The 14,821-nt window shown below is 50.0% G+C and overlaps 3 protein-coding genes across 3 annotated transcripts; 1 reads left to right on the forward strand and 2 right to left on the reverse strand.

The window, feature by feature from the left end:
• Window positions 1–622: 622 nt before the first annotated feature.
• On the forward strand, window positions 623–2,207 carry Z518_06191 (uncharacterized protein; the record flags this gene model as incomplete). The annotated part of the gene is made up of 5 exons (XM_013417001.1): window positions 623–891; window positions 951–1,004; window positions 1,070–1,113; window positions 1,192–1,357; window positions 1,433–2,207. The coding sequence occupies 5 exons, from the start codon at window positions 623–625 to the stop codon at window positions 2,205–2,207; spliced, it is 1,308 nt and encodes a 435-aa protein (XP_013272455.1).
• A 1,923-nt stretch (window positions 2,208–4,130) lies between these two features.
• Window positions 4,131–4,628, reverse strand: Z518_06192 (uncharacterized protein; the record flags this gene model as incomplete). Its single annotated transcript, XM_013417002.1, has 1 exon — window positions 4,131–4,628. One exon carries the CDS (start codon window positions 4,626–4,628, stop codon window positions 4,131–4,133), a length of 498 nt encoding a protein of 165 aa, XP_013272456.1.
• Window positions 4,629–11,681: 7,053 nt separating this feature from the next.
• On the reverse strand, window positions 11,682–13,952 carry Z518_06193 (uncharacterized protein; the record flags this gene model as incomplete). Its single annotated transcript, XM_013417003.1, has 3 exons — window positions 11,682–12,445; window positions 12,495–13,602; window positions 13,656–13,952. The coding sequence occupies 3 exons, from the start codon at window positions 13,950–13,952 to the stop codon at window positions 11,682–11,684; spliced, it is 2,169 nt and encodes a 722-aa protein (XP_013272457.1).
• Window positions 13,953–14,821: the final 869 nt, after the last annotated feature.

Genomic DNA, 14,821 nt, shown 5'->3' on the forward strand with positions numbered 1-14,821 from the left:
GCTGGTGTTGAACGGTATACCCCCTGCATCTAATGATGCATTTCATGTGTGGTTTGGTGAAGGGGTTGGGTTAGATATATCTCTCTTGACTCTCGACTCAATCGCCACAGGACGAGTGGAGCCGGTCAATGCTGGGCAAGTACGGGGATACGTGGCGCCGTTCAAGCCCCTTTGTGGCTCGAGGTGACAGGCGACTCATGCTGTTCGATGTTTGATATATCCAGGACAATCGATGCAAGACGCACATGATACCTTCTCACGCCCTCAACTGGACAATTTTGTTATGTGGTGGTAACTTTTGCCGATCATGTTGCTGATTGACCATTACCACCCCTGTGATATTGTTAGTCCGATGGTGGCCGAACTCACCATTCGCGTCGTCGATCTTCACTCTTTCAAACCACTCAAAGTTCTTTGAGCCCATTGCATTATTGGTCAACCACTGCATCTGGCTCGAGTGGCCTCCGATATCCCAGTCTCTCTCCCTCCGCCGAAGCCAAGCAACTATGCCATTCCAACAAGCAATTGATTTCGACGTCGATATCGACTTCGGCGAAGTTGTTGACTGCATCGATAATGTTCCAGGCAGACCAATTCTTGCTCGGCACGACGACTTCATACAATGGAGCCTCCCCTTTCACGAGTTCCGAGGCGCTGGACCGCCGAAGAGGACCGCATTCTGAGGGAAGAAGCCAACTATCAACGTAGGTGGAACCGTCCCCATCCGATTGGCGCCGACGAATTGTCGAGGCTGAGTGTGACCGATCGAGTAGTTGCCAATGGCTCGGTGAGGGACTGGAATAAGATTGCGGCAAAACTCCCAGGGCGGATGAATAAAGATTGTCGGAAGAGATGGAGCAAGATATCGGAGAATATTAAAAAGGGGAACTGGTACGACTCCTGGCCCGTTGTCACCAACTGACTGCGACAATATTGACGTCGACAACTAGGGATCCAGGAGAAGACGCTAAACTCAGAGAGGCCGTCACGGTAGTGGGTACACGGTGGGTAGAAGTCATTTCCTTCCTCTCGACAACGTCGTTCCGTTCTTGCTGACCAAGATGGGTAGGTGGACCCAAGTTGCTGAGATGGTAGGCACTCGACATGCAGATCGTATGTGGTGTTCCTTCCACCATATCAAAATGCGACTTCTTAAGAGTCGGCGCGTATGAAGCTGCTGACATGGTGTAGAATGTGCAAAGCGCTGGACACAATGCCTCGACCCCAATATTGACCACAGCGACTGGAAGGAGGAAGAAGACAATCGGTTGCTGGCACAAGTAGCTGAGACTGGTCGAGACTGGCGAAAGATTGCCGAACTGTTTCCCGGTCGCACCAAGCTGGGTCTCAAGAATCGGTGAGTTTTCGATCCCCAAGCGGATATAACCCTCTCTCAATATTGAGGTATCCTTCTCGCTGATAGACTGTTCAGCTACACTGCCCTCCGGCGCCGATTGCATTCTCACCAAGGCAAGCCAGGGACCAATGATAGACGTGCTCCCTCCGGATCTGCCAGTTCTTCACAAGTCCTCCAGTCAGCCACCGACAAGTTGATGCAAATGTCGGACGGTCTGCCCTCCAGTGAAGACGAAGTTTGTCAATCAGCATGTTCGACAAGGCCGATATCCCGTTCGTCGATGAGGAGCAGGAGATCACCACACCAAAGCAGCGCTTTCAATATGGGTGTAGAATCGTCGCCTGGGATTGGAGGGCAAACCGGACATTCAGGATCCGATGGATTTTTCTCGTATTTGCCCCCCTCGGCGGCGAATCAGAATTACGGGTATGATCGCCGGGATTTGAGCAGTTCAATGCTCAGTCAAGCCCACTTCTCGACCATGAACCCTTCCCATATGGAAGAACCCATGCTGACGCCACGAGCCAACTTTTTACCATCTTCTCTGTATGATACGTCGTTCCCTCTTAATTCGTCGAATCTTTCCAACGAGTGGCTATCCGGGTCGTCGTCAAATCAAAATATTGGGAGCAGTTTTCCATTCCCTCATGGATTTGACTGTTCACCACTGGGAGGAGGAAACATAGATCCATCATATCAGTCAGCGCAGCCTTCGTCGAGGAAAACCACGATCGTCCTCGAGGATATTGAAGAAACGACATTGAGCAAGGTCATGAACATTTTGATTCAGGAGAAAGCGAAAGTAAGGATGGAGACGACACATTCAGACCGTCCCACAGAACATAGATAGATCAAAGGGTGATGATAAACAGGATGTTGATACCCATGAAGTTATCATGCAACGACATCGTCTTGGGACCAGGCTCATGCATCATGAACAGCACCTTTCCTGACGACATAACAATGAAGTATCTAGTTAATATACCAGCAAATTGTGTCGAAGACGGCAAATGACCTTTCGACGAGGTCTTTGACAAAAGTCCTCCCTTAGACTTTGGTGGATCCAAGTAGCGAGTGAGGATGCCTTATAGTATGACTTGCAGCAGACTTTCCTTACCAGGACCCTTTGCCAAGCATGGTGCAAGTGGAGGGAGGCCCTGTCTCAATGGCGGGTGAACAACACGTCGGATGAATATCACTTACATCTTTGGTAAACAATATGTTCATCCTCCGATCGTGACTGGGGCGTCTTCCTCGTATCACTCTCCCAGGAAGTGGAGCACGTGTCGGAGGTCGGCGTATTGTCTTACAGAGGCAAAGCCCCCGATCAAGTCGTCATCTAAATTCAGAAGGTGTTGAGGCTTCCATCTCTTGGGCTCCCCGCGGTATAGAGCTCAAGGGCCGAGGCCAAACGTCGGATCCAGGACCCTGTTGCCATGTCAGATTTTTCGCTCAACACGGAGAAACCAAAGAGCGAGCTTAATAATCTCGCCGACGGGGCTCGACACGGCGCAGGGAATTCTGGATAGCACTGCCGTTGTGAGGAGGAAAGGAGGTTGGGAGACGCGTGACTATGCCTTACCAGAGCTCTGGGGGCACTCCCGAGGCCTACGACGAAACAAGACAGCCCCGAAATGGATTGCCGGAAGTCATTGGAGACTTCAAAAGTCGTCGCTTTGCCGTCGGAGTTGGAAGACGCAACGCCACATTAAACCCTCCCATGCGTCTGCTGGAATGTGGTTGAACCCCGAGACGCGGCAACGACCGAGAGGGCTGTTCAAGGTAAGTCTGCTGGTCCCCTGGCCCCTCCATAGGCTTCAGGAATTGTCTCCGATGGTGACAAATTGTGAAGTGCCGGAAAACGGTAGTGGAATATTGAAACGGAGTCGAGGTGAGTCACGTGCCAGCAAAAGGACGAAAATCTAAGCGAGACGCATACGAGATGCACCCGGTAGGCCTCCCGACCGTGGGCTGGCCTCGTATATATACTCACTCCTCCTCCGCCTTAGCGCGGCCGTCATCCTTAGGTTGTGTGACCGTCGCAATCTTGGAAAGCGGGGGAGATTGGGACACGGGAAAGAAAATGAAGCTTTTGGAAATGGAATGAATGGTGAGAAAACGATGCCGAAGCACAGACCCTGCAAGGGAGGGCAGCCCTGATGTCTAGAAAACGGCAAAATCCCCGCCGCTTGCCCGGAAATAGAAGATATCACACATTCGATATCAAGATTTGAAATCTTTCCGGGCCAACCGTCCCGAACATCGATTCATTTTTGACTCTTCTTCGTCTTCATCATCATCACCTCCTCCTTCTGGTTTGCAACACTCTTTCCCGGTCACAGATACAACTGGCTAAATCCGATTTTTGACGTATTCAATGGGCGGCCTTTCTCGTTGCTGCATTGTCGCAGATCGACTCCCTGGCAAGGGATGGAGGGCTCGCAAAAAGAGTGGGAACGACAGCGGTAGTCAACCCAATGGTATCGAGATCATAGTGATGGACTGGTCGCCATCACCGAGGCTGCGTCCAATGATCCCACGTCCTTTGTTACGTGCCCGGGCGATTCCTGGTCAGATGATTGCAAATCATGAATGATCCCTGCCAACAGAGGCCGCTCTGAGTATGCAACTCATGCCTGATCAGTTGGCCAACATGCTCGTTGGAAACTCTCCCAACGTCCCAGAGTCAACTACTGTCGAGAATACAAACAGGAAACCGTGCGACGCAAAAAAGGTGGGCTGTAAAATCGTCCGACTCCCTTCGGCGAATTCCTCAGCTGAGCATCATACCTCCATTCACCTCGAAGACCTGCCCAGTGATAAACTCGGTTTCCGAGCGGGCAATGCAGTTTATCGTGCGCGCGACATATTTCGGTTGTCCGTATCTCTTGACACATTGTTTTTCCAACACCTTGCCGGAGACGAGCTTTGAGTTTGGTAAACTCCAGGTCGTCTCCGTCAAGATCAGACCAGATGATACCACATTTGCCGTGACTCCAGGACCGGCTTCCGCAACAGTTGTTCGTGGAAACGCAGCTACAGAGCTCTTGGGCGCCGCACAAGCGGCCAAACCTGCTTCTGGCTGCAAGCAGTACCAGATGCTGTGTTCACGATCCTCCCGTATCCGGCCTTTTGCATGTGCAGAAACGCCGGCACGAGTCAAATAGAAGCAGCGGCCCGTATTGACGCTCATGACTCGCTGATAGACTTCGGTGGATTGCTCGAGCTGTGGGCAAAAGGTAGAGATGCCTGCAATATGCACCAAGGACATTGATCATGCCTAGCGATGAGACAGCTTCATTGATCGTTGAATTGACTTGGTCTTCTGCGGCTATGTTCACCACTTGGTTCGTGGCCCTTTCCCCTTCCACCTGGTGCTGATTCAGACGTGATCTTCGTCTCTGCAGTCTTCAATTGTTCCCATCCCAATCCACCAGGGCCACTGTCGCTCCTTGAACGGCAGAGAGAAGCTGTCGTGTACCCAACCCCTCTTGCCTCTCCAGTCACAAGGGCGACTTTGCATTGATGATTTTGTCTAGAATATTATGGCAATGTGGTTTTTTATGCTTGGCCCCTTATCATTCTTTTTAGCCTTGCAACTTCATGGCTGACTACTGTATACATATCCTACCTGTCGGTCACCGACCGATGTTGTGGCATTGTCGGCGTTGAGAGTTTTCTCCTTTCTCCCAAAAAGGATTCCTGGAGCTCTCTGTCGTCACAACGGATACGAATCCATACCATCTTGTCATGTTCGGTGGCAATGAATCTCATCTGCTCAGGTAGACTGGAGTGTCCCATACAAACCCGGATTCTCAAAGGTTTTCGCAAGTCCCCTGTAGACTCGGCGACTTCTCAGTAAGCATCATAGGCGCCCACCTTAGTGTTAGGGCTGTTCTAGGGCCGCATAGGAATCCATCGGTCGGGGCTAAGCACTTCGTCGGAATCCCGGTCACCCCTTTTTTCTCCGGGCGATGTTCTACGTAGGCTAGATGGCGGCAATACCCATCACGCCCAGAAATGGTACACAGAGCTATCTGGCGTTTCGACTCAGCACAGAATATCCTTTTCCTCACTTACCAATAATTGTCTTTACCCTAGTCCAGCTGCCCTTTATCTTCGAGTGATCCTCTGCAAAGATGACAGATGACGAGGACTCCAACTGTAGTGACACCTTTTCTCATTATCCTAAGTAACCCACTCGAGAAGCAGGTAGCCGGAGTAAAAAAAAAAAAAAGGAAAACGAAAGATAACTCGTCACAAGAGAAACAAGCAGCATGAACAAGCTTGAAAATCACATCGTACGACTCAACCCTTGGACCCTTTGAGCAAGACCAAGTCTACTGGAACGGCAATCTCGTCTCGATAGATATAGAGGATACCCATGATGCAGAACCAACGGGGGTCGCATTAGAAGATACTCCAAGAGCTGGATATATTCTTTTAAATAACGGACGGCACACTACCTTGAATTCACTCTCAAGAACCAAAGTCGGGTCGACTCAAGGGTGTACCATCATCCCTCCAGGCCCACCGGCTCTGTCTACTCAACTGTACTAACGGAAAAGGACCACCAAAAGTGAGACTGCCCAATCAACTAGTCGCAGAGGAAGGTATAAGTGAGGCCCGATTGCTTCTATGGAACAGGCCACATTTGTTCGCCGAAAGGCCCTCCAAAATACAGGTCGAAGCACCATTGGTTTTGACGGTATTGTCTGGATGACCCCCTTGTCCTTCCTTTGGTGTCGTCTGAGAGCCGGTAAATGCAGGCCCCGTGGCTCGAAGCTGAAGCTCTCTTTCGCGTTCGTGGTTACGCGAGATAGGCAAAGCATGAGAACACGATCTGACGGGAGCGGATGCAGCAACGGGCGTCTCGTTGGACGGAGTTGAGGAACGCCAGGACAGGTCGATGCTGATAAGATCCCTCCTCGTCAAATTCAGGATTGTTGGTGTTCGACATGTGTATAGAGAATGTATTAGAGCTGTAAAAGATCTAGAGAGCTTGTTGTCGGACATTCTTGCTGACCAGAAATAAGGCTCGAGACCACCTCCAATACCTACACCCGAGAGTAATGAACGTCGCATGAAGACAGGGGACAGCAACATGTCTCTAAAGTGTTGATGCACTACCAGCAGCAGAAAGCATTGCCCAAGCCATGGCTGTGGTTCCACTTGATCAGAAGAGGAACAACGAGACCTGGATGGCGCAGGATCTGCAGTTGAAGTTCCTCAGGAGGATCTCGCCATCGGAAGTTCGAGTATGGGAGGCGAGGCTGGCCCGTAGCCTGCCGAACGGCCAGTTATGGTCGGGACGTTGGTCGGGGCGGATGACACACCTTGCGAGAAGAGGTAGTGGTAGAATAGGTCGTAGAATCTCTCGAACCATAGCGTAGTTAAGCATGTCGCCGACAATGCTCAGCCTCAAGCGACTAGGTGCGATCCATGCGGCAAAGGTGAACGGTGAGGCTCTTCCACACCTGCGCCAGGATCCGCGTGTCTGGTCTTACCATGAGAGGGCGAGCTCTCCTCCCATTTACAAGTACTATGACAGGAAGAGCAGTTGTATAAGGGCCCTATACGGAGCAGACATGGCCGGGCACACAGTCGCAGGCATTGAGTCGAATATGGAGACTGACCACAACGCCGAATGCCTTCGCGCCTATTCGAGTCCGAGCATCGAGGTCGCTCGGTGCAGGGCAGCAAATTTTGAGCCGGTCCTCAGTGTAGAGAATCTGCGTCACCTCCGCGTGAAAGGTGTGACAAACCAAAAGCAATTTCGATGGGAGAGCAGGTGTTGGATAGAGACGAGAGGTTTCCATAGGCGACGACGTTACAGATGGTTGCTCTGTGCAACAATGTAGCATTCGTGTGTCTATAAAAGGAGCTTCAACACCTCGACAAGTAGATAGAGAACAGAGCGCTCCTTCATCTCAAGTTGCACACAAAGTTTGACACAAGGTTACCCTGAATGGTTGAATAGTAGTGAGAGCTCTTTTATTGGGAAAAGGGGTTATTACCCATATGTAGAATATAAGGGCAGAAATAAGAGAAGAAAAGGGGTCAACTCAACGTGTATATATACCAACAACCTGACAGGACCGGTTGCGAAGTAGACAGAGCATTCAATATATCTGAAATTGTTCCCCAGTTTGACAGTAGCTTATTACCACTATCCTTAACGCGAAGCATTAGGACCACTCAACAACATTAACTTAACCTTTGGTGAAATTTCCTCTACGCCTAGACTCCTACTTAATATAGAATCTATAAGGCAGGCGGTCCACATATACGCAAACAAAAAATTATTAAGAAAATAAAAGGCCCCCCTCCTATAGTCGATCTCTGACGAACTTATAGATGGGGCGCCGCAGCCAGTGAAAGCTTCAGCCACACAAGTTTAACTGCAGAAGAGTTTAAATCAGTGACCTCCCAACGGTATAAACAAGACGACATCATCAACAATCACTGGCTGGAGCATTACGTTTACCCATCTAGGGCACCTAGAAAGCTAGGCCGGACAACCCTCTTACCTTACCTATGATCGAACACTAGTAAGGCCCCTCAATTCTATCGGTTCGACTGCAACTCGAGTATTTTACCACTCGGTTACGTCCTTGATAGGTCAACCACGATTCGGTGTCAATTTTGAAGCAGTTTTTTCGCGGTGTAAAATATAAACTAGAATTTTTTTTTTTTTTTTTAAAAATTCCGCCTGGTTAGGGCTTGGCGTTGTGTGGCGACGCCAAGAGCGACGTACTGGCCAATAACGTAAAGCCTATGGCTTGGCAGTGTCACGTGGGCACCTCCTTGCCGCACTAGATCATGTGGCCGGTGGGGCACTCTACTCGATAGATGTCGATCCACGCATCGGATCCAGTCTGTGGACCAAGTGCCCCCAGGCAGGGGGGCAACCCTATTCGATATCCTCGACGTCGAGATGATCTATGGATTGGATCCGATGGGCCGTGGTATTTCATCGGATCCAGTCTGTGGACTAAGTGCCCAGAAGGGGGGGCACCTGTGAGGGTTCTAGGGCAGGAATTCAATCAATGTATTCCAGCTAACATCTAGTTCTAGGTACGATACGATACGATATTCATACACCCTGTGCGGGCTGAGCCCATAGGGGACTAGCTACTATACTACCGATGTCCGTCGGTTGATCCCCGGCTACTATGTTCAGCTCCATCGAGTCCTCGGCCAGGTCATCAAGGGTGCTTTCCTGAGTATTGCTGGTCCTTCGCAACTCCCCGGCTCTGACTCTCCTTCTTGCTCGAGGCAATCATTCTTCCCCGGCACTCGTCCGCAATCGACCAGTTGCCTTCACGAAGTCAATCGTGGCCTTAATAGTTTTCATGTTCACCTTCCACTTCTCCCTCGGCCCATCTAGTCTTTCGTTGAACCATCCTCCAAGGAGGTAGGAAACATCGCACCATCTTTCCGTCGCCGTTTGGAGGTACCGTCTACGTCCCGCTGCCCAGTTCTAGGTACAAGATGTTGCACGAACAGAGTCAAGATTGGGATGCTACGCAGGAAGTGCTGAAGAATCCCTGAACACGTAATCCTTGGCACGTAGTCCCGTGACACCGGGACCTCGCCATCGGATCCAATCCATGGACCATGTGCCCCGATGAATCGGGTAATGTTATTCTGTACACCACATTTTGTTATTCTGTACACCGCTTTTGATTGGTCCGGATTTTTATTTTTCCGGTTATCTGCGCAGTTCGAAGATACGTGATGTCACAACACCTAAGTCTGCCTATATAGAATGCAGAAATGATGGTTAACGATGGTATCCTCTGCACGGTCGATACCTCGTGCTGACTAAGGTAACAAACCAGCGCCCATAGGCTTGGGAGGACCGCTCATAAGCCGGAGGGGGAAACCGCCCATGAACCGGGGGGAAACCGCCCATAAGCCGGGGGGCAACTGCCCCGCTTATGGGCGGTTCCCACCCAAGCCTATGGGCGCTGGTTTGTTACCTTAGTCAGCACGAGGTATCGACCGTGCAGGGGATCTCTACACAAATCCGGCTGTGTAGGCCACAATAATTTACAAAGTATACAGAGAAGCTCAAAATGCACGGTACTTATCTACCAAGGAAAAGGGAATCAAATGTGTTTATTGCTTCGCAACCACCTATAACGGGGAGAGTTTAACGCGTCACCCCTCCACAGCTACGCCACTTACTAGTGTTTTCTCGCCATCGCCGGGCCAACGGCAACAAGCTCTGTTAGCGCGGTGTACAGAATAACAGGATGAGAGCGTTAAGTGTACAGAATAAGGCGAGAGAGAGGTGGTGGTGTACAGAATAAGGAGAGTTGAGGCATGGTGTACAGAATAAGCAGGTTTTCCGGTGTACAGAATAACAAAAGTTGGTGTACAGAATAATACCCCCCCGATGAATCCCCCGTCGCCCATCGGATCCGGTCTGGGGACCACCTCAATTGATCCGATGAAATCCCCCGTCGCCCATCAGATCCAGTCTATGGACCACCCAAACGAGCTCGATTGATCACCTTCGACATGATCCATGGATTGGATCCGATGAAATACTCACTCACCATCGGATCCAGTCTATGGACCACCCTGACAAGCTCCACTGATGCACTCGACATGGTTTACGGATCGAATCCCATGAAAATATCACCTTTATCGGATCCAATCCATGGATAACAACAACAACAACACTAACATGTCCAGTCTTGACGCAAACATAGTAATTTGTATGGGAAACTGCAAACCTTTGGATACCTGCAGCGTCCATTTAACCTCGCCGTCGCCTATTTGGTATAGACAACCAGATTTCAACTTGAAGTTGAAATCCCTTGCCGTTCAACCTTGTGTGCCTCCTGCGGTTCTGCTATAACTCCCCATGCCCTTGCCTCTTAGTATCGCTTCGAATGAGTCCTCCTACCCAATTTTGGCGGTGCGGTGGACGCAGACGGTTCAGACGCAGACGACGTTCCGCCTCTACCTTCGACTGGAAGACCTCGCCGGTGGCAGGCCGCAATCTCCAGGTGGGAGGGGGATTATTGATGGCCCTTTCAAGAGGGGCCCTATACTGCTGATGACAGCCAGGGGGACTGTCCAAGCGGCGGCGGCATAACAAGAGCAGAAGAGGCCATATTGCTGGTTGAAAACACCACAGTTGCCTCCACAAACGTTGACGATAGTGTCAAATGCTGGCAGGGTTGGTAAGTATGAAAAGCAATTCGATCAGATGGTAAGTTATTCAACGCCTTGCAGTTTCCCATGCAAATTATTGTGTGTGCGTCAAGACTAGGCATACGTCATTTGTATCAGTGTATCGGTGATAGCATCCACGGGACCAGAAACGATCCCCTTTCAGAAACAGCCAGGGGACCGTCAACTCCTTGAAAGAATGGGCACCATCGACCACACCGGTCCAAACACGGCGCCTGGAGGACATGTGGGAGCAGCACAACATACCCAGAACCACCCTCCAAGTCGAATTCCATAGCAGACGCTCTGCCGGAGCCTGGGCCAATCAAGTAGGATACTACAGGCTACACCATACTGCAGGACTGGTTCAACCTTACAAGAAGACCCGTACCACCTTTGGCATCTCAGATGAGGACCAGTACAACGTGGAAGAGAAAGGCTTCATGAGAGGCATTGGAGATGATGTGAAAGGCAATTTCACCGAGGAATACTTCCCAGTCTTCTGAAGTACAGGCCCAAGACTTCTCCACTTGCCAGCTTCACGGATGAAGACGGAAGAAGGGTTAATTATTCAGGCCCAGCTAGATAAGGTCAGAAGATTAATCAGGTTGTGGATCAGCTGTTGAGGGTGTGTCCCACACCGCATCGGTCTAAGGTGGACTTCATTCGAGACAGCACTAACAGCACTTGCAGACAGGAACCCTTCAGTTCATAAACGACGGCCTTGTCAAGAAAAGCAAAGTAGGCAGGCTGGAAGAAGACGAAGAAGCACTTTGGTACTGCCGGGATTTTCACGGTGGAAGAGGCACTGAGGATGAAGGAAGATAGGAGAGCAAAGGAACAGCGGGTTATGCAGGAGAAGGAAAGAGCTGCCACTCTCAGGGGCAAGATAGGCTTTACAAAGACAGTGTGGAAGGATGGCTATTACATGGGCATAGATCTATTTAGTTGAGATACCCTTGATAGTAATTGTGTTGTTTGGCTGTGTGCTATCGTAGGCTGAACCCACGTTGTTTTGGGAAAAGAGCCGGCCCGAGCTGGTGGGTAATAAATACAGTACGTTCGTCTCGAATACACCTTTTTACACCCATCACTGACTGGTCTTTGCGCTGTTAAGTTGATCATCTGGATCCTTCTAGTTTGTATCATCGGACTCGTCTTCCATCAAATCCGTATCATCCGATGGGTCTTCCACCACAGAATCCGTGTCAAAACTCTCTTCCGATTCTTCTAGGTCTTCCCCGGCATCGATCTTGTTCAACTGGTAGCTGCCACTTTGCTTCCCTTGGTCGCCGAGATACTTATCGAAAACCGCCATGCAGTCTTTGAACAAGCGCTCCTTCATTGGGTCATCATCTTTCTTCTCCTTGGGATTCGTTGGCCTCTTTCTCTTATACTTCAATGCATTTTCGTCGTAATTCCGCCTGTATAAGATGCCCCGGAGGTCCCATATGCAATAGGTAAAGTCGGCATCTTCGCGATACGGCTCTTCAAAGTGATCAATTATCGACTTGTCGAATGCCTCTGGATTCTCGAACCAATGCAATTTACCATCTGCAATATCTTCGGTAGAGGACTTATTTCCAACCACACGCTTCACTAGAGGCTTATTTTGGAAGGCGATATGATCGTCATAATTGAGTGATGCGATCCAAAGCATGACAGCAAAGAACGACTCCATATCATGTCCCAAGGTTCTTCGAGGAACTGGATCGTCCCGAAGAAGACTCGGCGCCATGAATGCAATAGTACCACTTCGAATGTTCCTGCTGGATGCTCTCCCGTCGGCGGTAAAGCATAGATTCCAGTCAATGAGAGTACCGCGCAGTGTCTTGTGGGTAAGGCCGCCAGTAAGTTGAGTCTCTTCCACCGGAACCATGATATTCTCAATCGAAATATCTAAGAATTCATTAGTGCCATTTATCGTTCAGCACATTCGTAAACTTACCACCATGAAGAAAACCATACTTAGGACGTTTGTACGCCTCGTAATAAACAATCATAGCATCGCGGATTGTTCGTATGAGTTCTTTCGGTTGAGCGTTGCGCATCGCCTCTTTCAACGGTTGGCAATACGAGATGATAAGGCGGGCACGTCGTCTGCGCACGTCAACGCATTCACTAAAAAGGTTTCTCTTCCCTTTGGCTCGCCGAAGAAGTTCCCGGCCTGTCGTGCCTTTAGGTACGGGGAGGGAATTGGATTTTGAAGTGCGCTCAGATACGAAGCCGGATTCGACCACCATCATGGCTCGTTTAGTTATTGCCGCGAGTGCGTTTTCACAATCGGGAGGGAACTCGCTGGTCAACACCTCCATATTGTCGTCTGACGCCTCCACATTGTCATTACCTTTTGTAGTCGAACGGCACGATTCATGGAGCTGTGGAATGCCTCGTACGTTGGCCTCGACAAGGATGCTGATGACCTCTTCTTCCGCCGGCGGCGATGGGTGTTCAACCTTCTCTTCCCAGGCATCCTTCATAACCCACCTATCGTTCGGGGAGTCCGCAGGATGCACTCGCGTGACCCTAAGATGTCTCCCAAAAACGCAGGGACGGTAGCACAGTAAGCTATCGGGCGCCTCAGTCCACTTTATTCCCGCGTACTCAATGAATATCGAGCCGTCTTTTTGAGGAGCCGTAACATAGGGATCCCGTCCACGATATTCAGACTCCGCGATGAAATCCGCTAGAAAATCCGCGAGGAATTGAGTGTGTTGCGGTTTCTCCACAAAATCCAGCGGCTCAGAGTACCCGGCACAGCCATGATCAACATAGGTAATCAAGGCGTACGACTTGAGGAAAAGAATCCCGTAGAGATAATGGCGCAAGGGCTGATGATAGAATACATTCCAGGCACTTCGCAGCCACTGCAGGAATTTTTCGGGGGCCTTTTGCAGGGGGCTTTGCGTATGCTCAAAAACAAGTTCCACATGAGCCCAACCAGCACCCGTTCCGAGATGGAAAAAGAAATCCGGTTGCGAAAGCGGCTCCTTGCCCTGTTTGGATCCGGGTAACGTCTTCGAGAAAGAGCTAGATAAGCTGAGGCCTTTAAGAACCTATTAATTAGATTAACAGAAGACCTCCAAAAACACTTCGAACAAAATATAACCTTTTTAGGGAGTGCTTGTTGCAATCGCTGAAAGAACGAATTCTGTCCCAATGTACCGGTACCAATATCCTTAATGTCTTGGATGTTGAGCTGAGGTCGTTTGTCTTTGTGTTTGAAGCGGCTCAGAAAGGTCGAGTGGAATGTATCATAGGGGATGTTCTTCCTCGTGATTCCACGAGCTTCGGCCAAAATCCGATGTTCTATTTCATCGACATAAACGATATCTTCTTCCTCAACCAAACCAGCGTGACATGCGCTTGTGAGTAGGTGTCGGTTTGTACTGCGAAGAAGTGTCATCACCTTGTGAAGGGGTTTGAGATGGCGTGTGATCACGCTTGCGTTTCCGCGCTTTATTTGTCTGGTGAGTGGATGTGTTCCTCGGTCTTTTGGTGCCAACGCCGTAAGTATTGTGGATCATATTGAGAGCTTTCTGTGCCGCCGGCCGGCGAGGACGCGATGGGCGTGTGGCAGGCGGATTCATCGCCACGGCGCGAGAGCGAACTTTATGACGAACAAGTAAGTGTAAATAGCGTATCTAAGACTCCTTTTGATTGCAGACAAAAAACCACGTTGGGAACTGGACAGCAAGTGGACGAGGTTGCAAGGGCTTTTTAAAGTGAGAGTTCTCCCCCGCGCGTCCGAATTGAATCGCAGTATCACGTGCTTCCAAAATCCACAAACATGCCAAGACCATTGTCGGGGAATGCATCCCCCACTGTTGTCTCGGCGGGCCCTCTTTTGAGAGAGGTCTGGGTCAATACGGGAAATTTCGTTAGCGTATTGCATTCGCGGCGAGTTGCATTCGACTTCACGGCTCAGTCATGTCACATATTACTACGGCGTGACCCGACTAAGAAATAGGCGGAGATTCCTCTCAGGGTCTCAAAATCGACCCACCGTGCGTATTTGGCTCTTGGTAACCCAGAATAGTGAACAGCACTCGATCGACGACAAAGGTTGACCCTGCTCCCACACCACCACTATTAAGCTGAAACAGAAAAGGCCTCCGTGTTCCGATAGTAAATACTATAGAATTTCCCCGTCGATTATCCTACAAGAGTTATTTTCCAAAACATCGATTTCCCCTCCTCTACACCATCAAAGACTTCCTTATGAAACCCTCTATGCACAGCGAACAGCATCGCATGAAGTCACATATTGGATAA

This window comes from Rhinocladiella mackenziei (genome assembly GCF_000835555.1).
Source record: "Rhinocladiella mackenziei CBS 650.93 unplaced genomic scaffold supercont1.4, whole genome shotgun sequence".
Lineage (NCBI taxonomy): Eukaryota > Fungi > Ascomycota > Eurotiomycetes > Chaetothyriales > Herpotrichiellaceae > Rhinocladiella > Rhinocladiella mackenziei.